Genomic DNA, 27,592 nt, shown 5'->3' with positions numbered 1-27,592 from the left:
GAGCAGTCTCGGTGTAAATAAATACCCAAATAAACAAAGAAAGGAAAGAGCGGGGAGCGGGGAGATGCGTTCCTATCTGTGGAAAGGCAGTGGTGAGGAAATTCCATTAATTAAAAAACTCATGTAGAGGTTACCGGCATGCTGTAGAAGTAGGTACCACCAAAAGCAAAGGCGCACGTACAATAACAGGAAGTGGTAGGGGCTGTGGTATTCTGCAGGGCCCAGGGTGGAGGTGGGGATAGGAAGGCTTGTATGCCACTATTGTGAAAGATGGAAGGAAGGCTAATGCAGTCTGATTTTGTGTTGTTTCTAGAACAACCAGAAACATGTGTATTTACATGAAGTCTAATTTTAAAAGGCTGGACTCGCGTTCACATTTTCAAAAAGTCCCATGTAAAAGCCAAACAAAACATATCTGCAGAATGCTATTGATTGATGGCTTTTAACTTTCACTTTCTAAATTTGCCAGCTACACGCAAACTGTTTTAATTATTGACTGAGTGGATCTTTTAAATCCCCTCATGGCTTTGACGACCTTTTTTCCTGCATAGGAGAGACCGTGCATTTTACTTATGACCTGAAGTTTCTATTTACGTATGAAGTGCTAATATTCACATATACAGGAGTAAAAGCATACTAATAATACAATATACATAATTCCCCACCTTTTCAAGATTTCTTAAAATGAAAGTTGTCAGCTTTCTTATTGTTTCTGTGTAAAAACTTCTCAGATTATAGCTCTGCGTTAACAACACGGAACAAAGGAAAGTCGGCTTTGCCGACTCCAAAATAGGTTGACATTTTGAAAGACCGTCATGAAATGTTTCTTCAAACGATGTTTCAGAAATCGCAAGAGGTGGAAGAAAAAGGACAGGCTCTGACTGGATTCAACCCATGGTGGAAAGGATTTTTATTATGATCCTGGGTGTTTTTCATATTTCCCCCAGTAAGTCATTTTTTCATCCCCCCTTTTTTTCTGGAAATCTTCACTGAAAGAAAGGAACCCAAGATGATGGAGTAGACTTTGTGGGGCACATTACCTTTTTCCTTCCCAATAGGTGGCTGGAACCTAGTTCATGACCCTAGAGGAACTAGCGCTCATTGTCAACTCAATACAATCTAGGTGTAATCTAAGAAGTCCTAATGTGGATTGTCTAGACTAGGTTAGTTATGCACGTGTCTGTGAGGGATTATTCTGCATAGATTGATCCCAGTGGGACAGTCCTCTAGACAGGAAATGGTGGACTCTGTGAGCATGGAGAGAGCAAGCTGAGCACTCTGGTGCATTCGTAAACTCCTTGCTCTGTGGTCTTGACTATGGATGTAATATATGCCTCAGGTGTCCTGACTTCCCCACAAGAATAAACTATAAATGAACTGTGAACCAACTAAATTCCTTAGCCCCTAAGTTGCTTTTATCAAGATGTTTTATCACAGGAAAACACACACACACACACACACACAAAATTGGGAAGAATTCCATCTTCCGGAGAACTCTTGGGGGTCGTTTGCCCTGGAGTGGCTTCATTTCCACACGCTGCATGTATCTATACAGTTGGAAGGCAGGTTCTTCTTTCTTCCTGCTTTACTTTTGAAATAACTGAGAGAAGGGATGCCTGAGTGGGGTTAGTTCTTACAATTCCAATAGCTGGCATGTTAGGTGGGCAAGTGACTTCTTTTTCCCTACAGTTAAAAACGCAAGGTTACATATAATAGCAGAAGCTGCCACAGTCGGGTGATGAAGTGCAGGTGCTGGGATGCCATCCACCATCTTCCTTAGACAGAGCCTTCACTCTTACTGATGAGCACGTAGAGGAAGCTGCAAGAGACAGGACAAAGTGGGGTTCCACATCCATCTCCTGAATGGGCTGACAGGCTTGGTAAGAAGGATTTTGCTAAGCCTATTACAGGGTGAGGCACCTGTCTTCAATAATAAATATTAGTTTAAATGATTGCAACATCAAGTGGAATTGTGACTTTCATGCCAGACTGTTGTCTGTACTATCAGCTGACATTTCAAATTCAAGAATTGAAAGGCCACAATGCTTTAATGTCCTGGTTTTAAAATAATTTATTTGTCCTTGTTGTAATTATGGGTGCATATTTTACTGGCATCTTTCTACTGCTCTTGGTTTGTTAAGTCTAAGATGGAAAAATCTAGGAGCATCTATGTTTGCCCAGAGTGTTATCAAGTGATACTAAGTCATATGTATTGTGCCCTCTCTATATGCTAGGTTCTGTCCTGTGCCTCAGAAATAGATTGCATTCCTTAAGCTTCATAGGAAGGCTGTGAGGAAGATGATATTTTAGGAGCTAGGAACCAAGAGGGAGAAGCTGAGAAACAGGGAATGGACATAATTAGTCCACAGCTGAGTCACAGTGGTACTTCGGCCATGAGGTCCATGTGCTATGATTTACATCAAGTAGACACGAACAAGTCTTCCATTAGAAATGTGCCTGCACTCAGTACATGGACGTTGCTGTACCAGCTGCATTTATTTAGATTTTTGAAATTCCTTCCTTTCTTCCACCATGTCCTGGAAAGGTGCTGATGTTGCGTCCAGCCATACGCAGCCCCATGGATTTCTTTGGTGCGTTCTAGGCTGCAGGGTATTAGTGTTTCCCCATGACTTACTCTTAGAAACACTTCCTTCAGACACTTTTTGCTGCCCATTTGCTTCCTGGAGACCTCTGACTTACATTTTTTCTTTCTTTCTTAAGAGGCGACCCAATGCCTCTCTTTTCTATTATCTTTTCAATTAGAGAGCATTTTGTCTTAGAAGGCCATTGTGCTACTTTATATTTGTGAAATAATTGCATTTTTCTATTTAGTCATACAATGGGATTCATAACAGCTTTTTTAGATCTAGAAATGATCTCATCCCAAGTTTATGTCAGCTGTTTATGTTTCAAGAAGAGAGAGCTCACCTAATGTTTCGAATGTTTATTTCAAACATTCAAAACTTGCCCTAGATTCTTGGCCATTAGTACTTTTTTTTGCTAGCAATTTCCATTATTCCCCAACATTCCAATGCACTTTTCTGAAGATGCTTGGATTAACCGTATAGGAAGTGACCAATTCTACACTTGCTTTCACATTCCATAAAGTATTTACATCAAGTCTCTGGGGTTAACTTCACTTTTTCATACATTGTCCGGATTGTTATGATAACTGACCTTGGGGGTCCCCTTGCCCACACTTGGGATTAACTAAAACTGAAGCAGCTGGGCATACTTGTGAGAGATTTGTCGTGGTTGGATTATTTGAGTTGGGAGAATGACGAGAAATCCAGATAGTTTGAAGACTGACCCTACATCTGGGCCACACCTTACAATGGCAGCCCACATAAAACGACATGGAACAAGGAAGCCTTTGCTCTTTGCTTGCTTGCCCTAACTCTGACCGGCAAGTTCATCTGTCGTGTTCCTGAGAGATCCCTTTTGTTGGCATTAGAACCTACCTCCCTGATATTCTAATGTAGACTGAAGACTGTCATCTCTCTAGGACTTCCCCGAGCTGCAGCGGAGAGGAAGTGCTGAGGCATTCAGTCTTGTGGACTGGGCAACTGGACAACCGATGGAGCCTTTCTGCCAAGAGACAGCCATTGTTAGACCATTCTGACCATAGCCTGTAAGCCACTCTAATAACCCCCCTTTGAGTGTATATTAAACGGTCCTATCGGTTCTGTCAGAGAACCCTGACTGACACAATAGACCACGTGGCAATTCTGGCCCGGCTAAGGGAGAACACACGAGAAAGCAGAACCATGCAAACCGGCACACGGAGAGGATTTGACCTTGATACACTTGGCCTGGGCACCAGTGTCTCAGGACTGCCCAGGACTTTCTTTAAAGGGACTCTAACTTCTTGCTTCTCAGCCATTAGGGAAGGATGAAGGTGGCACTTGGTGCTGCTAAGTCAGATGAAAATTTGCAGGCAGAGAGCAGAAGACAGGAGCCTGCCAGTCTCTCCGCCCCGCGGCACCTGGATAACAAGCAACCAGTGCTCTGTGGGGAAGTATGTGCTTCATCAGGTTTCCCCCAAATTCAAACGCACTCGCCGCCAATTACTAGCAAGCCACCCATCCCATTCAATCTGCGAGCCCTTGTCTCTAAAGTCGGGATAATGATATGTCTGCCTCATTGGTTGGTTGTGAAAACACAAGGGGTGGATCAGGCAAAACACTTCGTCCAGAGCCCAGCAAGTAAGTCACGAAGAAAACAAGGGTGGAATTCTTCCCTCCAGCCTGCATTGCATGACAGGTTGGGTGGGCTCATGCCTCGCTGTGGGTTAAGTAGACAAAAAAGGAAGGGTAATCAAGTACTGAGGGAAGAGAAGACAGCCAGCCACATCCTTAGTGAGAAAGTGGACACTGACTGCCAGCCAGGGAAGGAGAAGAGAAAGCTCCAGGCACCCAACATGTATGATAAGAAAGTAGCTGCATCGCAAAATCCGAATCACATTTCTATGCTCTGGGTTTTTTGTTTTTGTTTTTGTTTTTTGTTGTTTTTTGTTTTTTTGTGTTTTTTTTTTGTTTTTGTTTTTGTTTTTTGGTTTTTTTTTTGTTTTTGTTTTTGTTTTTTTTTACCTTTGTTGCATGCTTGACCGACCTTACCTGGCACTTCATCATCCTTACATTCATTTCTATAAAGCTCCTACTTCCTTTTAACCTTGCTCTCCACATAGGCCGATATTCTTGCTCTTCCTTCTGTTGAGTACCCATGGATGATGTCTCTCCCATCTGTTCTCTTAAAGCGTGGTTCTTCAGAGCCGGCTTTATCTTTTCAACCTCTAAATCCTAAGAAAGATCACCCTTCCTCCCCCCCAAAGAAGTGCTCACTCGGCAAACTCCCTCTTACTCCTTTCTTCATTTCTGATGTTTTCTGCCTATTGGTGGTCCGTTATTTGTTGGCTAATTTCTAGTATTTCTGGCAGTTGGAGATGATAATGGGGGTCCTTTGGCTCAGGGTGCTTGCTTCAGTTTCTGTGCCTCAAACCCACCTCTGAGAATGATACTTATGAGCAATGGATGTCTATAACATCACTTCTGAAAGATGACTGACAAGCATTGCATGCATTGTCTGTAATGATATTTCAAATAAATTTTGACTGATCAAAGAAATACTAGGAGAGTTTGAAGACTTATCTAGGTCTATTATGTGTGTGTGTGTGCCTATATTCAAATATATATGTGTATAGAGACATATATGAACATTATATTAATTATATTAATGTACATACACACACATATTTGCATGTATCTCAAATTGCTCAAATTATTCAGTCACTACAGGTAATTTATCTTGCTCCTGACCAACTAATTGAGCACACAGATTTGTTTTTGTTTTTATCCCCCCCTCCCCAAGGCTGAGTTTTTGTTTTTAGCTACTGATTACAAATACTCCAGAACACTGTCAATTAAGTCTTTAACTTGGAGGAGAATGTTCGTATGGATAGATGTATGCTTTCATTAAAATCAATTCTCCAGGACTCTGATATCGAGATTACTCTGTGCAAAGGCCATGTTGGTGGAGAACACTTATTTCTAGTGTAGTAGAGACCTCTTCTCCATTTGGTTCAAGCATAGGGGAAATTTTTTCTATGATAAGATCATAGGAAACAATACATTTATGTTTCATTATATTTGCTTTAAATTTGTTTCATTATTTAATGTTTGTGTGTATATATATATATATATACATATATATTATAATATATATTCATATTTGCCCGTTGTCTTAGTTAGGGTTTTACTGCTGTTAACAGACACCATGACCAAGGCAAGTCTTAATAAAGAACAACTTTTAATTGGGGCTGGCTTTCAGATCAGAAGTTGAGTCTTATTATCATCAAGTGGGAAGCATAGCAGCATCCAGGCAGGCATAGTTAAGAGTTCTACATCTTCTTCTGAAGGCAGCTAGTGGAAGACAGACTTCCAAGCAGCTATGGCTAGGATATTATAGTCCATGTCCACAGTGACACACCTACTCCAACAAGGCCACACTTCCTAATAGTGCCACTCCCTGGACCAAGCATATACATACGATCACACATGTGTCTGTAGATCTAGCAGTTTTTTTTTTTTTTATCAGCATCTATTTTGGGGGAATCATAGGAACCACCCCCTCAAAGTCAAAACATCACAAACTCGACCAACCAATGTCATGTGCTATTAGGAAATTTGGGAGCCAACTCCTAAGATATCATCTTCCTCACATCCTTCCTATGAAGCTTAAGGAATACAACCTATTTCTGACGTACAGGACAGAACCTAGCATATAGAGAGGGTAACAATACATATGACTTAGTATCACTTGATATCCCTTGATATCAAGTGAACATAGATGGTCCTAGATTATTACATCTTTGCAGATTATCTCTCTTCAGTCTGAAGGGACTCTCAACTTTTATTACTCACTGTCGCAGGGAGGGGCCTAGTGAATCTGGTCAGTTTCAGGAACTTCCTGAAGCTACTTTGAGTTGTTTGCTTTTCTGGTTAAGGAGCTTTCTTGACGAAAGCAGTCACATAACCCCCCTTCCTCCACAGGTTCATGGTTTAAAAACTTGGACCTTCTTATTGATGCTTTTTGTTTAGTTTTGGTTCTGGTTTTGGTGTTGGTTTTGATATTGGTATTGGAAACCTAGCTAAAAGTTAAGTCATTAAAGGAAGATGTAGAAAGAATCTCTTGTGCAGTGTATGGAAGCATCACCTATCAATAAAAAGCCTATGGCCCATGGGATATTTGGCAGAGAGATATCAGCTTCTGAGAAATAGGCATGAGAGATTGCCCCAACACTGAAGGAGAGGGTCACACGAAACTGCAGAGAGGTAACAAGGCATCTGACAGAACTTAGAAAATAATAAATGGATAATTTAGTTATGAGCTAGTCAGGGAACAAGCCTAAGCTTTTAGCCTACACATTTCTTCATAAAATATTAAGTCTCAAGGGTAGTTATTTCTGAGAACAAACAAGCCAGGTAAAAAAGTCCATGCTTACAAGCAAAACTATGGAGGATATATTATATATCTGAAGAACATTGTATATAATACATTTATACATATATTATATATATATAATATGTATTAATATGTAATATAATATAATACAATATAATATAATATATGTGTATATAATATATATTATATATTACATTTTACATGTATATGTATACACACACACACACACACACACACACACACACACACACATATATATAAAATACCCAGCCCCTGATTCCTGACTTGATGTATATTTCCTAGTCCATCATGATGTGAGTATCTTCCACCACATGCCTCTGTCACCAGGACCTAAGTTGCTCCATCATTTCTTCTTGGACTGAAACCCTCTGAATCTATCAGTCAAAATAATTTTTTTCTCCTCAAGTTGTTTCTGTCAGGTATTTTGTCATAGCGACCCCAAAGCAACTGATACAAAGTGTCATATATGAATAAATTATTGTGTATTTCTTGAGAGCACTCTGAAAAAGCCCTGATGCCTTAGGTCTTTGTAGCATTTCCTTCCATCTATGTAGTCTAAGAGGCCCTTAGACCTAGGGACATTTTGTCAGTTTTGGGTCATACCCCTGGTGAGGAGCGGTACAGTGACCCGGAGTTTCCTGTGTCCTGTTTGTAGCCTTACAAGCCTGGAGTTGGAGAACCCAAGGACGTGTCACATCCCCTAAGGGGCTCTGGGGTCCAGGGCTTCCAGGGAGTCAGGATTGTTCTAAGACTGTTTACCCTTCCTGCATCTTCTCCATCCTGCCTTTCCTTTAGCTCTTTTAACAACAAGATGGTAGATGGAAGTCTTAATTTTTCACATATTCTTTTAATGGCATTAACTCCTTAGTTTAAAATTAAAAATTTTAGATATAAAGTCAGTCAGAAGGCAGTACATCAATCCTTTCTCTCCGTGAGTCAGGAATCTAGAAAGGCTCCAAGGAACTCAATTTCTCCCTCTTTTGTAACATCTTCCTGTTGTAATGTTTCATCCTGTTAGGTCTATGGCCAGGATACTCGGGAAGGATGCAATTACCAGGGAAATTTATATTCTAAACCTTTTTCTCTTCTTCTCTTCTCTTCTCTTCTCTTCTCTTCTCTTCTCTTCTCTTCTCTTCTCTTCTCTTCTCTTCTCTTCTCTCCTCTCCTCTCCTCTCCTCTCCTCTCCTCTCCTCTCCTCTCCTCTCCTCTCCTCTCCTCTCCTCTCCCCTCCCCTCCCCTCCCCTCCCCTCCCCTCCCCTCCCCTCCTCTCCTCTCTCCTTCTTTCTTCTCTTTTCTTTGTTGGTGTCAAACCCAGGCCAGAGAGTCCTTCTGCCTCTGAGCCAGAGTCACTGTCCAATATTGTAGCTTGCTACCTTGCAGTTTTATCTCTTGTCACCTGACCATGTCAAAACTCTTACTTAGACAGCCTTCTGAAGTATGTCAGTTCTCAAAGCAAATGGTATCAGAAACACAACAAAACAAAATAAAAATCACCCTGCCTCTTCAGACTTCTCCTTGCTTCCATGTGTGGGTGAGTCTTTTGGAATCAAGAGAAAGTATGAAAATAAGTGGCACTGGCTTGGGTACCACCCTTGGCTCTCCCTGAAAATGGTCTCCGGACTAATGCTTTTGGTCCAGGCTGCTGCAGTAAAACTAACGCATAATCTGTGCTCTACATTTTCCTTTAGTCAGCCCAGTGCTCAGAACCCTCCAGTGGCCTCTGACCATGTGTTACATCACCTACGTCATGTATTATATCCTCTTACCAGCTTTTATCGTGCTCAACCTGGAAACCTTGTACCCTATGACTCGGTATCTCTTTTTTTAGGTCATTGTTCAGTTTAGGGGTGCTATAGTTCAGATCTTTTATGATTGTGGTGTGTGTGGTCTTTGTTTGTTCTGTTTATTGAAACAGCCTCACCATGTAGCCTTGGCGATCCTGAAATTCAGAGTGTAGACCAGGCTGGCCCTGAACTCATAGAGCTCCATCTACCTCTGCTTCTCCACAGCTGGAATTAAAGACATGCCCTTTCATTCCTGGCTTTATAGTTTGGAACTTAAATGCACTCCCAATGGTCCTGTCCATGTTGCAGGCTTTGTCTCCTCCCACACAGCACTCTCAAAAATTGTTAGAAACCAGTGGCAGCTCTTACCAGGTTGAACCATGTGGGAGGTCCTCACTCCATTGGGGAGTTCCCTGAAGGAAAACTGGAGATTCCAGCTGCTCCTTCTGCTGCTGCTCCTTTCATTACTGATGGTGACAGGGCAGTCTTGCTCTACCATGAGATGCTGACACAATGCTGCCCTTTCTCACAAGCCCTAAAGTTACAGGGCCATCGATCAGGGATTGAAATACCCAAAACTGAAGAAATCAACCTTGCCTTCTGGGGTGGTTTGAATATTCTTGGCCCAGAGAGTGGCACTATTAGGAGGTGTGACCTTGTTGGACTAGGTAGAGCCTTGTTGCAGGAAGTGTGTCATTGTGGGCACGGGCTTTAGGATCCTCATCCTAACTGCTTGGAAGTTAGTCTTCTAGATGCCTTTAGAACAAGAGTTAGAACTCTCAGCTCCTCCAACACTGTGCCTGCCTGGATGCTGCTATGTTCTCACCATGATAATAATGGACTGAACCTCTGAACCCGTAAGCCAGCCATAATTAAATGTTGTCCTTTATAAGAGTTGCCTTGGTCACGGTGCCTCTTCACAGCAGTAAAACCCTAACTGAGACACCTCCTTGTAAGTTAGTTGTCCTGTGGTCTCTGCCAGTGGGAAGCTGACTCACGCCCAGAGTATCTCTTGTCTGTTATCCTTACCTGGACTTCTCTCCATCGACTACGCTGTTTCTTCTACTTCGAATGTGCTCTCCTTTGCTCATGGAAAGCCCGTCTGCCCATTTTCTGAAGTCAAGATGCAATTCCCCTCCTCGAGGAATCTGCTGTGGCTCTTCCAATGAACCCTGGTTCTCTAGTCCTTTGTAGTTATCTGGTATTTAGCCTCTATGATCTACACAATAGAGTACTTAGAGGGGTGTTTTTGATTTACTATGAGGACAAAGTCAGATAAACCCCTCTTAAACTGAAAATATAGGTTACGTCAAAAGACACATTAAGGTTAACTAATCTAGGACACCCCCAATAACTCAGCCTAGCTGAGCCTTGTAGAGTTATCCGTGGTTGCCTCTTGAGATCTCATGGCTTCTTTGGAGCTGTGGCTCAGTGCTGTCACACATTCTGCTGAGAAAATGACTCCTCATATCACCATCCTGGGAAAATATTTTTTAAGAAAAAAAAGAGTTCAAAGTTCAGTTTCCATTGAATTCATATTACTTTTGCACCCTCATAAAGCTGAGAAAAAAAAATCCCAAACCAGGAACTGTATGAGTCACTCTCAGTATCAGACAGAACATGGTGTAACAAAACATTGTGCAGCTTAATTGAAGGATTCGCCGCAGAAGATAGGGTTGGACAAACTGATAAAGAGAAATCAAGAGCCCTGAAGATGGTGATAGCAGGAAATCCTTGCTACCACTGGGCTTCAGGGGACAGGAGGATGGGATGGATTCCAAAACTCTGAGGGAAAATGGACATCTATGGAAGAGGCCTGTCCAACAGGAGCTGATATCTTCAGTCACAGGCACATCCAGGCTGGGATGTAGCTTAGTGGTAACACTCTAGCTGGACCTATATGAGGCCTTGGGTTCCATGCCTAGCATGTGGAAGAAATCTCATGGAAGATGACTACTAACTTGTGGTGGAATGTCTTAGGAAGAGCCAGCGATAGAGGCTGACTTCATTGTCCTCGGGCCTTTCGATCTCTGCCTAGTAGTGTTTGCTTATCCAATCTACTGGTAACCAGTGGGCAAGAGAACAGTTGCTGCTGTCTCAGGCTCCTGCAGTAGGGAGTGGGTGGAAGAGTAGAGAGTGGGTTTGAGAGACAGGGAATGTCTTTAGTTTGTAATCCATGTGTTTGTTAAAGGTGACTTTTCTTGTCTGTTTTAGGCGCTCCTTGAAAACTTAGACCATGTCTCACATTTACATGGTTTCTAATATCTCATAGTGTTTATTTAGTTCAATGAGAATTGAAATGTACACGCACGTGTGCATTTGTGTATGTGTTAGAGAGACAGAGAGTCAGAGAGGGACAGAGACAGAGGAGAGTCAGAGAGAGAGAGAGAGAGAGAGAGACACAGAGAGAGACAGAGACAGAGACAGAGAGAGACAGAGACAGAGAGACAGAGAGAGACAGAGAGCTGTGATCTTCCATCTTCCAAACCCTGGGTTTGAAAGACAGAACAGGGAGAGGGAACAGACACTACCTTCAGGACATGACATAGCCATTGCACACAAGAACTCACAGGAGCCATGTCACCATTGCAAGATGAAACCAAACAGTCAGCAACCTGACAGAGCTAGTTAGACCCAGTGGGCTCTAGAAAACCAAAGCACAATGAAAAGGTCAAGAAGGAGGGGGAGGAGGGGGGAGGGGGGAGGGGAAGGGGAGAAAGATGTTGGCAGTTGCTGGAGGCTGGGGGTGGGGTCATGAGAGAGAGTTGGGATAGGGTGTGGGAGAGGGGAGTGGGCAGAGAGAGTTGGGGGTAGATATGATCAATATATAGTTTGCATTATGAAATTGTCATAGAGTAAAAGGTATTTTATCTAAAGTTCACTAAATGAGACACATACCCTTTTCTTTAATTAAAGCAAATAATTTTCTTTGTAAAAAAAGTGTTCATTTTCCCTTATTTTTATTCTATTAATATTATTAATTTGGAAACAGAGCTAGAATGTACCTGTACTATTAGTATTCTTATTTATGATTTTTCTTATTATTTATTTAATTTTGAAGCAATGGTATTTGAAATAAGTTGATACTGGAATTGATATTTAAGAACAGTATTCTTTTCAAACATCAGTCGTATGGAGTATTCAAAAAATAAGATGGGAAGGAGATAATTGTTTAGAAAGAGTAAGGGGGAAAACTGCCTGAATTTTCTTGAAAGCGCACAGGCTGCGAGCATAGCAATAGCGAGACCACTCCGAGGATCTCAGATACATTGTAGCCATGTAGCTGCTCCTTAGTATCCCCTTTCTGTTGGTTAATTCTGAATGCTACTCCAGCCTTCCCGAGTGAGTTTGCAGGCGATAAGCGCAGGGAGGGATTTCTTGCTAGGGGCAATTTAGGTCATGGCATGAGCCGATTATTAATATTGTACCGTGGCCCTATTTTCTTGTAAAAGGACCCCCAAACGGAAGGAAATTAGTCTGTCTCTGTCTCTCTGTGTGTCTCTGCCTGTCTGCTTGCCTCTCTCCTCTCTGTCTGTCTCTGTCTCTCATTCTCTTCGAGGGTGGAGTGTGCCCTCCTCTTATTACTCTGTAGGCGCCCTAGAGGGTCACACTGTAATGTGGGCCGGTCCCTTTGGCATTTGGATAAAGCTGAGGTGATCTTTGTAGGAGGTTGCTATGACAATTTGCAAACAGCAGAGCCCACAGAACAGCAGGAGGTAGCTCCCTCTGGACTGAAGTCTGCTCTAGCTGGGGCCAGCACTCTCGGGGACCTGGGGACAGACACAATGAACAGGACAGTAAAAAATGGACCCGGGACTCCAGGAGCACTTCAGAAATTAGGCACCTCCCAGGAAGGAAGTGCATGCCTGGATGCGGTCCAACTTTCTTCCCTATCTGCTGGGATTTTTTGAAGCTTTCCCTCCACACCTGGCTGTCCAAGTGGACAAAGGTGCACAAGTGTGCCACGCGCGACAAAGCATAAGGTGTGCGACGACAGAGAAGAAAATTTTTGTTCTTTCTGGGAAACAGAGGCTATAGACCACAAATGAAAAGGGCGGGGAAATTCTCCACGTGTCTGGGAAGGGAAAGGGAAAAGGAATCTTTTCCTCCGAGGATGTGAGGAATCAGAGGTGTCGCACCAGTGCAGCAGAGAGCTGAAAGGAAGGTGTGTCTGTCTCAGTGGCCGCGCCGCGCCGGGGAAAGGCTTGGAGTTGTAAGGAAATGGGAGGTGTCTCTGATGTTTATTTTTGCCTAGCAACCCACAGCCAACTGCTACCTCAGCTGCGGTCCACAGGCGCCTGTCTGCCTCCCCTTGTCCTAGCGACTGGAGGGCAGCGGTCACTCGGTGTCAGTGAATCAGGGAGGGCGTGCGTGGCTGAAATGAAGGTGGAAGGGCAGCCCCTTCCTTCGTCCATGCTTGGGTCACCAGGCTCAGCCGCAGTCCCTCCTCGGAGCCTGACTTTCCGAGGTGACCCTCATACAACTAAGTTCTCTCCATGATAAACTGGGGAGAGGGGCTGGCTGGGCCACTGGGACAGGGACAGGGACTAGGGTCGGGGCCAGGGGTGGGGGGCCGCAGTATTGTCTGGGAGCAGCCATTAGGAGCGGTGTTTAGGGGCGTGATGGAAGAGGGAGTGGTCTCTGCAGCAATTTCGGGAGGAGGCCGGCCGCGGTAGGTTGCGCGGTAGTGCCGGGAGGGGCGTCGCAGGGGCGAGGGGGACCCGGGTAGAGGGCAGATGGCCGTAGGGGAGGCACAGGGCGAGCCGGAGTCGCAGTTTTCCTGGGAGCGGAGGGCGGCTCTGCGGAAGATCGGAGGGGGTGGGACTCCCGGGGTGGCGGGTGGGGGTGGGGTGGCCGCCAGCCTGTGTGGCTGGGGCCGGGGGTGGGGGGTGGGGGGAGTCCGGGGCGGGGCCTCGGCGGGGGCGGGGCTGGCCTTCTCGGGCGCGAGCCGCGGGGGCGAGCGTGTGTGCGAGTGTGCGCGGACGCGCGCGGGCCCGGGAGGAGGCTCCCGAGCGAGTGGGTCCCGGCGGCCGCAACCCGCTCCCCGCGGCCCCGATGTGAGGGAGTCGGGGAGGCCAGCGGTGCGGCAGGGGAGGGCGAGGCATGTGCACGGGCCGGGGGGTACAGCAGCCGCCCGAGGACGAGGGGGACGGCGGCGGCGAGGAGGAGAGCGGGGGGCTCGCGGCGGCGGGTCCGGGCCGAGGGGATGCAGCGGACTGCGTGTGTCTGGCTGTAGCGGGAGCGAGGCGGCGACGAGGCGCGGGTGACCCGCGTGAGGGGCGACCAGGAGGCGGCGGCGGCGGCGGCGAGGAGTAGCGGCGGGACCGGCGGCGAGGGCAGCACTGCCATGCACGTTCCTCTCCCGCGGCCATGTTAACCAGGAAACCTTCGGCCGCCGCTCCCGCCGCCTACCCGACCGGTAAGGGCCCCGGGACCCTGTCGGCGGCGTGGGGCGCGGGCTGCGCGCGTTGGTGCCCCGGGATCCCCGAACCCGGCGGGTCGAGCGAGGGCCATCCGGAGCGCGACCCCGCCGCTGCGCCTTCTCGGTGGCCCGCCCTCCCCTCCCCCGGCCCGGCGACGTGGGCTCCGGAGCTCCGGCCCAGCACTGCTCCCCGCCGGGTCGCGAACTTAACTTTGCAGCTGGCGGGTGCGCGCTGGGGAGTCGCGTCCCGACCCCCCTTGTTTCCCGCACGCCGCCGGCTTTTCCCGGGCCGGGTGTCTCCTTCCATCTTCTCCCTAGAAGAGGGGGTTCGCTGCCCACCGGGGCGGGGGCGGGGGGTCTGGGTGGCTCTCTTCCCCCACCCTGACCCTCTTTTGTCTCCTCCCGCGCGTGGCTCCCAGGCCGAGGAGGGGACACCGCCGTTCGCCAGCTTCAGGCTTCCCCGGGGATCGGCGCGGGGGCTCCCCGAAGCGGAGTGGGGACCGGCCCGCCCTCCCCCATCGCCCTGCCGCCTCTCCGGGCCAGCAACGCTACCACTACAGCCCACACGGTGAGACCTGGCTTCGGGTGGGCGCCAGGCAGACCCCTGGCTTGTTGGGTTCCGACTGTGGGAAGAGAGGGCCGAATCTCCACGCCCCTAGCAGGGGCCTGTCCTCGACGCCGCCCTCTGCAACTTGGGCGAGCCCCGAGCTGCTGCCACAAAGGAGATTCGTGGCGTGGGCCCCTTGCTTCCCTCTGGTGCTCGCCCACCCCAGGCTCCTTTTCCTGGGAACTTCCTCCTTGCGCCCCCTCCCCCTTTTTTCATCTCTGCTTCTCAGAGCTCCCTTCCCCCCCGACCCGGTAAACATCTACTCCCAACCCCAGGGGTAGTGGATATTTATAGAAACGTATGTGTTAGGGGACAGCTAGCCTACCCTGCCCGGAAAATCGATCCCCCAAAGAGCCTCCGAGGCCTGGCTCCAGCCAGCAGGGAGCACCCGCCAATTGTCCCCCGCGTGTGTAAGCATGTTTTATGAGAGCTACAGGTTTGAGCACAGCAGAAATTGTAATTAACATTAACAAAAATAAGAGCTACAGCAGTAGTCAAAACAAAACAACCCCCCCCCCCCCGCAGGATTCTCAACGTGGATATTGCTCAAAAGGAAAGACTGGGCTTTGCTTTGTAGGTGGCAAAGGAAGGGCACCTGACAAGGGCTGTCCCTTGAGTCCCTGGGGAGGAGAGCGGAGCCTGGGACTGGTAGCTGTAGAGACTGGCAAGCTGGATGTGACTTCAGAATGTACCTTTCCTCGGCTCCCAGCGATGGCCTTTGGATGGTGACCTGGAGCCTAGAGGAGGTGTGCGCTTGCAGAAGGTGGTGGTTTCAAAGGTCTCTTTCCCAAAGGCTCTCTGGGAGCGTGAGCAACCTAGGATGGTTTCTATGTGAGGTTGCTTGCAGGGCATAGGATTTTGTTACCAAGTGAAAGTTGGTTGAGAGCACCCACCCATGGTTTGTGGCCTGCAGGGAGCATCTCTGGGGGAGGGGGGTGGGGAATCATGTGTGACTGAAACTTGCTTATCACAGGAGATGAGAAGAAGGTGGACTTTAGTTGTTTGTAATGGAGACATATAAGAGAGGTAGATAATCTCATAGACATGTTTTGTTATTCTCTCTGTTTTTCTTGTGGGTCTATCCTAGGGGCTGGACATACACAGAATTAACTCATCTGGGTTGTACTGTTGCTGGGAAAGAGAGCCTGCAGTTAGTAGGGATGTGATTGCCACAAGGGCATCCTACAAAGGAACAGCCATTGGTTTTAGAGGTTTGGATTTTTTGTGGTTTTGGCTGGTTTTGAATCATCTGACAGTTTGGAAAATACAGCGTCCATCCCCCTCCCCCCAGCTCCCCCTCCCCCATGTGTTGGTGTGCTCATGTTACATGGTGTGAACTGGAAAAGAAATAATTCAGTTTGCCTCTGGTTTCCCAGTTTTTGTAAGGATGGCCTTAGCCTGATCAGAACTTCTTTGCGGTTGAAATATGTCATGGAACCGGGTGAAGGAGAAGTTGTCACTAGCAGAATAGCCTGTGTGGCATCAGAGAGGAAAGGCCATGAAGGCGATTTCGGGATAGACGCCTGTGCTTTGTGACCTGTGTGTGACATGGCTGTTTGTAGTTGAAGGGTGAACTTCGGCTACTCTGCATCCTTGGATGCTCCGTTTTGAAAGTGAAGCTTTGTATTTCAAATGTTACTTTCGACTTGGTTTGTGTAACATTGCAGGTTTCCCAGATCAGGCATTAAGGAGCACAGAGTTGATCTGGCTCCTCTGTGTGTTTACCTGAGGAGGCAGACTCCACAGGTTAACTGAGCTGTCAGGAGTCCAGAGGCAACTCTGATGTGTATTGCCGAGTCACACACCCTCCCGAGTCTTCGTTTAATGTACTATTTGGGACTACTAGTTCTGGGAACCAGTATTAGCTTAATTATAAATACTAGAACCTTTACAGATCCAGAGTCCCAATATTCCACATTTTCAAAAGTGTTTATGTGTTTGTTTCTGGAGCAGTTACCCCTGGGAGGAACTGTGGAGGAATGGCAGAGGGAGAAAGAAAGGGCAGGAAGAAAAATGAGCAGAGCAGGGGGGCCCTTTCTCCCTTAAACACATGACAGGATTATGAACTTTGGAATTTCCCATGGTAGTTTGCTTTCTTTTTTTTGTATGACGTTTATTGTATACTAGAGCAATTTAGTTTGGGTCAGCTTGTCCTAAAAGTAAAACCAATAAATATCTCAATTCTCATTGGCTTTAAAAAATAATAATAATATATGGGCGATGATAAAATTTTTGAAAACTTTTAATTTCTATAGATTCCAAGATATTGGTATATATCCTTATAACTTTTAATGCTTAAATTATTCATCAGTGATTTTATTTTTTAACCTCCACGGTTTTCTTCCCATAACAGCACACATCATTTCTAAGATGATTTGGGGAGGCTTTAAAACTCCCAGAAGTCTTAGCACGAGGAGCATCTGTTGCTTGCCATTTTGGTATCGCGAGAGGGTGATGAAGTGGCAGACTTCTTAGCCTTTGTTGTCGGATAGAATTTTCAATACTAAAACATTGCATGTTCCCAGGAGGGCTTTATGGGTCTCTCCACGTTAATGCATGCATTTCTGGGGAGTTGGACCATCACCTTTAGTTAGTGTCAGCTTGTATTCTTGAATGTGACCCATTGTAGTATTTTAGCAAATAGGGCCAACCCATGGTCGCTGACTTCAAGAGGCTGAGGTGAGAGTGAAGAGTTTTCAGTGTTCTTATGTTTATGATCTGGTCCTGGCTTGTCTGGCCTTTCTGGGTGCCCCTCCCCCTAGTCCTCCATGTGTCAGTTTTGTGCATTTGATTTTGGTTGGGATTTCAGGCTTCTTCTTCTTCCTGGAAACTTCAAGTAAATATCTTTAACTCCTGGAATGTGTAAGGCTCTGGGGTGTTGTTAAGATGTCTACCTCAGGTACTTTTTAACCAGCTGTCCTTTGCCTCGGAGGCACAGCGAGATCTTGTGACTTGGGCCTCTTGGGATATTTCCCAACTCCCTCAGTGTTGACTTCATGTTTTCTTTTGAAGATGCAAACACCATCGCTGAAGAATGACTCTGAGAGACATTTCTTGATGTGCGCGCTTCTAGCCGGGAGGTATTCATTAAATTCCCACTGTGGACCTGAGTTTATGTTGTCGAGGGCTTAAAAATTAGAGGTGACCCTCTCCTGTAATTTCTCAGCAGCTGGATATATAGGTGTGATTTTTTTTTTGTCAAACCAGAGTGAAATGAAGCTGTGAATGGTACTGTAGGTGTGGGGTGGGGGGAGGGGGAATTGAATAATCAGAGGACATGAGAGCCCTGGGTTTTGAAGAATGAATAGGAGTTTATCATATGAACATTGGTAAGAAGGCGATTCCAAGTCTGAAAAGGGCTGTGGTCATAGCTGGCACTGCTCAGGACTATACCCAACACTTTCCACGTGTAACCCCTCTAATCTCCCTAATATCCCTAATGAGGTAGCTTGGGACCTTTTTATACACAAGGACACTGCAGTTCTGAGAGATTAAGTAAACAGCCCAGGGTCACACAGTAACTGTGGGCACTGCACTCACTTGACGGGTGAAAATCTCTGGGCTCTTAGAAAACTGTTTCCATCAACAAGAGAGGGTGTGAAAATGCACAGGATCCCTGGGTCTTGGGAGTTCAGCCTTGTTCCTCTGAGATGGATAGATCAGACTTGGAAGAGCTCAGGCCAGATGCGTTCTTACTGCAGGCATTGGCTCTGGTGGTGGGATGTAGCCGTGGGCCACAAGAAAAGCAAGGGCAGTGTCAGACAGACAGCGTGTGCATGCCAACTCTAGAAAAGACTATGGAGAAGGATTTGAAGAGTTTAGGCTATGAAGCAGGGTGCGTCTGGGCCTGCATAGCCACCTCAGTTGTCCCAGTGAAAACAAGCAGTGTACGGCCAGATGTAACTCTTAGAAAGGGTGTGAGGGGTTGGACACAGGAGGCTTCCCGGGAGTGGGAAGGGTGCAGAGGCAGAGGAGGGTCGCAGGTGTACACTGTCAGGGACTCCCAGGGATTCAGCCAGAGTGATTATTTGGAAAGAGAAGGGATTTTGTTTGTTTGTTTGTTTTGTTTTGTTTTGTTTTTTGTTTTCGTCGTCGTCGTCGGTGCTTATTTGTTTGTTTTAAAGTTGGGATTACGATAACAAGAAAACATTTGGCTCTATAAAGAAAAGTTAGGAGTTTGTTTGAGTTGCTCGTGGGAGCAGAAACTCATTAGTAGCTGAGCGGAAAGGGCTGGAGTCCAGGAGGCAGGGATGGATAGGCATGTCTGCAAGAGGAGACCTGGTAGGCTCCAGCCAACGAGAGGCGCTCCGGACATGCCAGCTGTGCTCAGCACTGCCTAGGAAATTATTGGAGTGAAACGGCAAGAGAACGGAAGCTTGCACCCACCTGTCAGCAAAGGGACATAGCAGATCCTGCAAAAGGATGCTGAGAGCAGACAGCTGGAGAGAGACATGGTGGACCAATTGATGGGCAACCTCTTTCACTTCTGGCCACTAAAATATTAGAATGTTTTGGTTTTTGGATTATACAAAAAGTCATTATAATAACATAAGCCGGAGTAAAATCTTGATGCTCAAAAACTTTTATGGTGGTAGCATTTTAGGAACCTTTACAAATCCCAAGGTTGATTTTTATCCTTCATGTGGCTCTCGAGTCGTAGAGTATCGATCTGGATGGCGGCGGTGGGGGTAGACCTGAAGGAGTCCCCCTCTGGCCCTGAAGAGACAGATTTCAAATCCTGAGTCCTTTTCATTCCTGGTGTTTTAAAGACTGCAGAGGAAAGAGGGCTCAGAGATGAATGGAGCTTTGGAAGAAATGCAGTGCGTAGACTGGGGCACAGTGGAGCAGGGCAGCACCCAGCACTTCAGAGGCAGGCAGTGCCAGCACTGGTTTCCCCCACCCTAAGGCTAGCACTTGTTAGCAAGTTCTTGGCTAACTCTGGGGTCTTAAGAACCCGGGGAAAGGAAGGGAAGGACAAACAAGCCTGTGTTGCCTTTTTATCTGTGCAAAGCTTTTCTGGTGCATTTTGTGGTCTGCCTTGCTTTTGAAGTCGAAAAAGATAGCACCTCCCTTAGTAGAACATACAGTCGCCTTGGATGCATGGAGCATCATCTGCGGGTTCCATAAGAGAAATCTGCTGAAAGTCTCTCTGAGGAATAAAATTCTTGATTCTGTAAAGTCATAGTCGCGAGTGCTGGCTTCCTTCTGTTTTAGAAGGAAGTAAGCAAGTAAGCAGAGTCTCACTCCATAGATGGTCATTATGCTTGCTGTTTGTCAGTTCAAAAACAAAACAAAACAAAACAAAACAATGAAGATCGTGTGATTCCATTCTATAATCCAGCTGCTCCCAAACCGTTTCTTGAATTCCCGTGCCACCCTACAGAGTGCGTCTGTTCTTTCAGGAGTATGAATAACCCAAAACAGAGGACTTAGCGCTGAGGAACTAGGACTCATCCTATTTACTGTAAATCTCCAGTGGGCACAGTTCCCAGCACTTTGTAGCCTGTCCCTTACTAACACTGAAAGAGTGGGGTAGATTATGGTGACAAGTTGATTCTTTGAGGTATCAAGTGAGAATCCACCAGCAGGCTGCTCGAAGGAAATCCCAAGCCGATTCAGGATGGGAAACGGAGGGCTCTTCCTTTGCCCTGTCAAGTTTTGTTTAGATGAGACTATTCTGGGATGACATGTGTGCCAGAAATAGAAACTGCTACTTTGTATTCGTCTTAGTTACTGTTTCCTTTGCTTTGAGCAAATACCTGGCAAGAATCATCTAAAGGAGGAAGGGTTTATTTTGGCTGGCAATTTAAGGAGGGCTATACTGTCATGGCATGAAGACATGGTGGCAGGAACCTGAGGCAGCTGGTCACACTGCCCCTGCTGGCTGGAAGCCGATGGGGGAGCATGATAGGGTTTGGCTCGCTTTGCTCATCCAGTCTGGAACCCCAGCCAGTGGAAAAGTGCAGCCATGTATAGGTTGGATCCTCCCACCTCAGTTAACCCAATCTAGAAGCTCTTTAAGGGACATGAGCAGAGGTTTGTCTCTTAGGTGATTGTAGATCCTGCCATGGTGGGAGTCTCAATGTCACATTATTCTGTGTTGGAAAGCTGAGTATCCCAGCAGCCTGTACAAACCCATGCATGGGTACTGAGCTGTGGACCAGAGGCCCCAAACTGAATGGCAAGTTGCTCAGTTTGTTGGACAGAATGACCTTAACTGATTATAAAGCCACCAACACCCAGAAACTGTAAACAACAGGTTTGAAGTTCGCGAGATAACCAGGGCACACGTATCTATGGGAGACTCTGTCAATAGAAGCATATTTTGCTTGTTGCTATGTGTGCTCTCCAAGGTCAATTATAACTTCCAGGGAAGAAGGAAACAACGTGTTTGGGGAGGAGATCTAGATACGTAAAAGAGCACTGGACAAATGTGATTCCCTGTCCTCGTGTAAATAAAGAATGCCTAGATGAAATGTGGGAGGCACTGTGGTCTGGGCGTGGGCAGCAGGGTAGATGGCACTTCTTTGTGCTTTGTCTGTTTCATTTCCAGATCAGATATGGCTCCAAACACCCGCCATGGGCCAGGCCTGTTATTAAACACTAGGTGCAGGATGGTAACATGAACGCTTGATCCTTGCTCCAGGAAAACTTACTCCAAGGACCTGGGCTATGTAGGACTGGCATTCTTGGGGCTGTCCTATGTATCCTAACCCCGCCCAGTCTACTTTTTATTTTTATTACTGTCTTGCCTATAACCAGCCTACTCATTCTCTCTGCTGGTGTATGTTCATGGAACGGCTTCCATGTTGTAAAACCAGATGTGACTTTGTTCACACCAAATTGGATATTGTAAAGATGGGAATGGGTTAACAGGGACTTTTCAAAAGTCATCCTTGGAGAGACGCGGGGTGCCCCCCCCTTCCTTTCTGTTGATGCTTTTTGTCTGCATTCCAGATTGGCGGCAGTAAGCACACCATGAATGACCACCTCCACCTCAACAGCCACGGACAGATCCAGGTTCAGCAGCTGTTCGAGGATAATAGTAACAAAAGGACAGTGCTCACAACACAGCCCAATGGGCTTACGACGGTGGGCAAGACAGGCTTGCCTGGGGTGCCCGAGCGGCAGCTGGAGAGCATTCACCGACGGCAGGGCAGCTCCACCTCTCTGAAGTCCATGGAAGGCATGGGGAAGGTAAAAGCCTCCCCCATGACGCCCGAACAAGCGATGAAGCAATACATGCAAAAACTCACAGCCTTCGAACACCATGAGATTTTTAGCTACCCTGAAATATACTTCTTGGGTCCAAATGCAAAGAAACGCCAAGGCATGACCGGTGGACCCAACAATGGTGGTTATGACGACGACCAGGGATCGTACGTGCAGGTGCCCCATGATCACGTGGCTTACAGGTACGAGGTCCTCAAGGTCATCGGGAAGGGGAGCTTTGGGCAGGTGGTCAAGGCCTATGACCACAAAGTCCACCAGCACGTGGCCCTGAAGATGGTGCGGAACGAGAAGCGCTTCCACAGGCAGGCGGCCGAGGAGATCCGGATCTTGGAACACCTACGGAAGCAGGACAAGGACAACACTATGAACGTCATCCACATGCTGGAGAACTTCACCTTCCGCAACCACATCTGCATGACGTTCGAGTTGCTGAGCATGAACCTCTATGAGCTCATCAAGAAGAATAAGTTCCAGGGCTTCAGCCTGCCTCTGGTGCGCAAGTTTGCCCACTCCATTCTGCAGTGCTTGGATGCTTTGCACAAGAACAGAATAATCCACTGTGACCTTAAGCCCGAGAACATTTTGTTAAAGCAGCAGGGTCGAAGCAGTATTAAAGTGATTGACTTTGGCTCCAGTTGTTACGAGCACCAACGCGTCTACACGTACATCCAGTCACGCTTTTACCGGGCTCCGGAAGTGATCCTCGGAGCCAGGTATGGCATGCCCATAGACATGTGGAGCCTGGGTTGCATCCTCGCGGAACTCCTGACGGGTTACCCCCTCTTGCCTGGGGAGGATGAAGGGGACCAGCTGGCTTGTATGATCGAGCTTTTGGGCATGCCCTCTCAGAAACTCCTGGATGCTTCCAAACGAGCCAAAAATTTCGTGAGCTCCAAGGGTTACCCCCGATACTGCACAGTTACGACTCTTTCAGATGGCTCTGTGGTCCTCAACGGGGGCCGATCCCGGAGAGGGAAACTAAGGGGTCCGCCAGAGAGCAGAGAGTGGGGGAACGCACTGAAGGGATGCGATGACCCTCTTTTCCTTGACTTCTTAAAACAGTGTTTGGAGTGGGATCCCGCGGTCCGCATGACCCCGGGCCAGGCTTTGCGGCACCCGTGGCTTAGGAGGCGCTTGCCAAAGCCTCCGACCGGAGAGAAGACAGCGGTGAAGAGGGTCACAGAGAGTACTGGTGCTATCACCTCCATTTCCAAGTTACCTCCACCCTCCAGTTCAGCTTCCAAGCTGAGGACTAACTTGGCACAGATGACAGATGCCAATGGGAATATTCAGCAGAGGACAGTGTTGCCGAAACTCGTTAGCTGAGCTCCAGTCCCCCTGATGCTGGCAATCTGAAGAGAGAGAGAGAGAGAGAGAACCGCGTTATAGCTGAGCCTTACTGGGTTGAAAAAGTGTAGCTCAGACCTGTTTTTATTTGCTCAATAACTCGACTCATTTGTATCTTTTCAGCACTTGATGTAAGACTGTTTTGTTTTTATAAAATACATGGGGACAATGCTTTAAGTTTTTATACTTTCTGAAACTGTTTTTGTTTTTGGTTTTTGTTTTTTTGTTTGTTTTCCTTCCTTGTGTTTCTAAAAGTACGATGAGCCTTACTGTATTTAGTGTGGCAGAGAAATCACATTGGTGGCAGGCCATTGATTCTTCATGACTGTCACACATTTACAGATTGGTCAAACACATTCACTCTGTTTTCGTGGTTTTCGTCCCACTCCCCAGGGAGGTGGTCCCCTGAGGCCCCCCTCCTCTCTCCTGGCTCCAGGTTCACACGGAAGCAGCCCGCCTTGCCTCCATTTTTCATAAATTAATCTGGGTCAGAGTGGAGGAGGGAGAAGGGGGGCCGGGGTGAAAAATCTCTAAGGAAAACTGCACTTTCGAGATTTTCTTTTTTTCCTCACGGTCTGTTCAAATGATTACAAAATAGGATTGCCCGCTTTCAACTGCCCACTTAACATTCTGATGTGCTTAAGCCACCGAGCCGCATTTAGTGGATAAGTGGAAACTGAGATGTGTCCGTTCCTCCCGAGGCACTAGGATGATGGCGGGCTGTCATAATCAGGAAGCCTTCTGGTTACGGAATTGCTTTTGCACCTAATTTTAAGGACTCCCCCTCCCCCACAGTGTTCCCTGCTGCCTTTTCTCTTGTTCGCTCCTCTTCCACCACACACATCTGTTGCCTGCGTTTAGTCTGTCTTTTTTGTCCATCCCAGACCAATAACACAGAGAGACATTTCAGCTGCCATTCTGTCTACAGTTTTGTACCCCAAAAGAACATCGGCCTAGCTACCTGAGGTGGGGATTTGCGTAGTTCCAAAGAAGAGTTAGCCGCCTAGACTGGAGTCAGTTCACACTGCAGGTGCCACAGAGGTTCCCTTAGCCTGGGGAAGCATCAACTCTTTCGTTAGAAAGAATAGGGGTTGCAAAGGGAGGAGAAATTCCAATGTCAAGTTAAATGGCCTGACTTATTCTCTGATTCACTAGAAGAGCCCCAGGAAAAACACTATTCCTCTGTTGAGTTGACTTTTTCTTTTGAATCGCACTGAGTGTTTTTGTGGGGAATGACGCTTTACCTGAGAGAGTAACTGAGAGTTAGGTAAAAGAATATTTTCTTCTCTGAATAATAATTATTTTCACAGTGAAAATTTCAGTATTTTATCACTAATGTATGAACAGTGATATATATCAATTTCAAGGCACGTGGAAAGAATTTTTTAGTATGTGCAATTTAATAGAGAAAGATTTCTGCCTGTTTGGACAATAGGTTTTGGATAGTAAAAATTAGGATAAATAATCTTTTATATGCACAGATATTATTGTATTGCCTGTAAATCGATTTACAAGTACTTAAAGCACGGTCCCCAGCGAGGCCAAGAAAGTTTCCGGTTAAGTTTTTTTAATTCTATGTTTTCTCTTACTTAAAAAAAAAAGAAAAAAAAAGAAAAAAATAGAAAGTGTCATTTTGAATAAAACATTTTTCTTATCTTGAGGCTTTGCCAGTTGATGGTGGAAAAATATGCTCAGGAATTATTTCAAATATTTGCCAAAAATCAGTAATAAGATTAGCTTATTAATAAGTTAGTAATATCGATGTTTGCTTTACTATTTAAGGATGTCATTGATAAATTAATTTGTACCCCTGTACTTAGCAATTATAGCTTATTTCCCCTAGTCAAACTCTTTAGCATACTATACACAGTTCTGTGTAATCTGTGAAGTGCAATAATATGTCAATAAGTTACATAAAGATGCCCATGTGACAGCACCCCCAATCAGTGGCTTAGAGGGCTTAAAAATGCTGTATTTATTTTTAAAACTTTGGCTTAAAGGCATAAGAAGTATAAAGAGTCGGTCTGGGGACTTTATAAAGCTATGAGCCTCTTAACGATGGTTATTGTCTTTAGGTCATTAAAATAAATTTTTAAAAATGGACACTATTTCCCCTCCCCGCCAGGCTCCCTTCTTCTGTTCTCACTTGGTTGCTGCCTGAGCCTGAGTCTAAGGTTACTCACTCCCCTAGAACCTCACTGTACTTGCAACAGTTTAGAAGTGGACTAAGATGGTTTGCCTTTCCCCCACCACACAAAACTGGTTCTTCGTAGATGCCAGCGGAACTTTTGTGAGGAGCTTTACCCATATATGGAACCATCATGTGCTACAAGGCTTTTGTTTCCTTCTCTCCCCCCACCCTCCTCCCGGGACTACAGTGAAATTTCCTTTATTCACAAAAACCGTGTCAGCATTTACTGATACCGCTGCTTTGAGGAGAATCTTATTTAACTATTGTGTCTAAAATGAAACTGTTGCCTCTTCATGATCTTCACCTAAGTAAAGGGCTCTGATAGCGACTAGGAGTTGGCTTGGAAACAGGTCTCACAGGTTACCATTGTCTAGGGATGTCTCAGCTGTTTTCAGATTTAGGAATAGCACAGTGTAGTCTTGTCTTTGGTTGCAGTCTCACTTGGCTCTGTTTCTTGCACTACCAGAGTGTTCTTAGCACAACCGTGGAACACGGAGGGACGCAGGGCAGCATAGATTAACATCGTAGAGGAGAAATTGTGCCCTTAGTGTTAATAATGTGCCTTTTGTTCTGAATGCCATGTTACAGGGCATGCATTTTTGGCCTCTTTAACTCTTTGAATGAGAGGTAGTAAAGAGGGATGCCACCTCTGCGGAGATAACATCTGTCTTAAATATCTAGATTTATAGGCCTTAATAGAAACCATAAGGCGTGAATTGTCACTGGATGCTGAGCAAGATAACTATTGGTTAGTTACGCCAGGAATTCCCACGTTTAAGAGGTTAAAGATGGTCTTTGTTGTATCTTAACATCAGACTGATTTTTTAACGATAACTTTTTTGTTGTTATGCTAACACTAGACAAAAAAAAATCAACTGTATTTGTAAAAATTTACCTCAAACCATTTAATTTTATAGTGTGATTGGTTAATCCCAGGGCATTTGGTATGAACCAAAGTGCATTCCTTTTTTTTATGTGCCTGGCTCCAGTAAGGATGGCCAGGGATTTTTACAATTTGGGTGCATGACACTTAAGCCACTTTTAAACTTACTGGGCGGTGTGGGGTCCTGTTAGACGACTCCATCAGAATGTCAGAAAACACTTTAGGCATCAGTAGCATTGGGCCATATTGGAATCTTAAAAGCGCGAATTATTTTAAAAGAGAACATTCATTTTTTGTAATTTTTTTCATCAAGACTATTTCTGGTAACAGAAGATTTTTTTTAAAATAAAAAATAATAATAAAAAAAATCAACGGATTCGGTTGGTAAAGGTTTTAATATTGCCCAACATAATGCTGTGGTAGCATTAAAAAAAAAGTATTTGTGGACTCTGTTTTTAGGGGCTTGTACATCTCTCTGCTATGGACATATATACGATACATTGTAATTATATCAGCTCAACTGCTGCAGTTATGTCTAGGCGGGGGCTTGGGTTTTTTATCGAGCAACACCTTAGACACGTGACTGTATTAATGCTGCAACTGTGTGTACTGAAAATATGTGAAATGGTTGAATGTGGACTGTGTATATATGTATGTACAGATTTCTGTGAGATGCTGCTGTTGCCACTTGACATGGGAAGTGTTGTAGTGGGTCTGAACCCTAGCGACCAGTTCTATGATACTGTATGCATTGTACAGCCAGAGCAGAAGTAAGACTGTTTAGTGAATTATTTGTTAAATTTTATTGTTGTGGCCAGAGATAATTTCAGAATAAAATTTTAATGTCCTACCTTACATCTCACCCCTTTTTCTAACTGGAATCTCACCCTATTTCTCGTATGATTCTTCCTGGTTTGTTAAACCTGGGGAGACTCTTTTGCATGGCAGGTGGCTTGCGTCCTTAAAACCTTGTGTTATTTCTTCACTAGAAATATGCAGATTCTGAGGGTTTTTCTTTTCTTTTTTTTGTTTTTTTTTTGTTCTTGTTGGTTTTATGAGGTTTTAGGAAGAACCCCCCCCCCCTACTAAATCAGAGCTCTTTAGATACTTCTATTTCTCTTTGGTAATTTCATGTTAATTTTTC

General features: G+C 45.8%; 1 protein-coding gene and 1 long non-coding RNA gene across 5 annotated transcripts in view; one reads left to right on the top strand and one right to left on the bottom strand.

Annotated features, from left to right (window-relative positions):
* The window catches only part of Dyrk2 (dual-specificity tyrosine-(Y)-phosphorylation regulated kinase 2), a 33,644-nt gene extending 6,341 nt beyond the window's left edge, over positions 1–27,303 (top strand). The window contains exons 1-3 of one of the 3 annotated variants that reach the window (XM_006514046.4): positions 13,043–13,233; positions 14,607–14,755; positions 21,752–27,303. In XM_006514046.4, the coding sequence (XP_006514109.2) occupies positions 13,146–13,233; positions 14,607–14,755; positions 21,752–23,353 (1,839 nt within the window). In that variant the 5' untranslated portion in view covers positions 13,043–13,145 and the 3' untranslated portion in view covers positions 23,354–27,303. Of the gene's footprint in view, positions 1–13,042; positions 13,234–14,001; positions 14,185–14,606; positions 14,756–21,751 lie in introns of those variants that run through there. The other 2 variants (NM_001014390.2, XM_011243552.2) reach the window with 2 other exon arrangements.
* On the bottom strand, positions 564–11,128 carry Gm40777. Of its 2 annotated transcripts, none has more exons than XR_872090.1 (3): positions 9,795–11,128; positions 3,462–3,588; positions 564–1,819 (listed from the first exon to the last, which is right to left on the bottom strand). It is a non-coding gene; the product is annotated as a predicted gene, 40777 (long non-coding RNA). The 2 variants fall into 2 exon arrangements; XR_872092.1 differs by having other exon boundaries at positions 3,462–3,584; positions 9,795–9,811.
* Positions 27,304–27,592: the final 289 nt, after the last annotated feature.

Source organism: Mus musculus, chromosome 10 (genome assembly GCF_000001635.26).
Source record: "Mus musculus strain C57BL/6J chromosome 10, GRCm38.p6 C57BL/6J".
Lineage (NCBI taxonomy): Eukaryota > Metazoa > Chordata > Mammalia > Rodentia > Muridae > Mus > Mus musculus.
The sequence above is the reverse complement of the archived record's forward strand: the minus strand, read 5'-3'. Positions and strand labels throughout refer to the sequence as shown.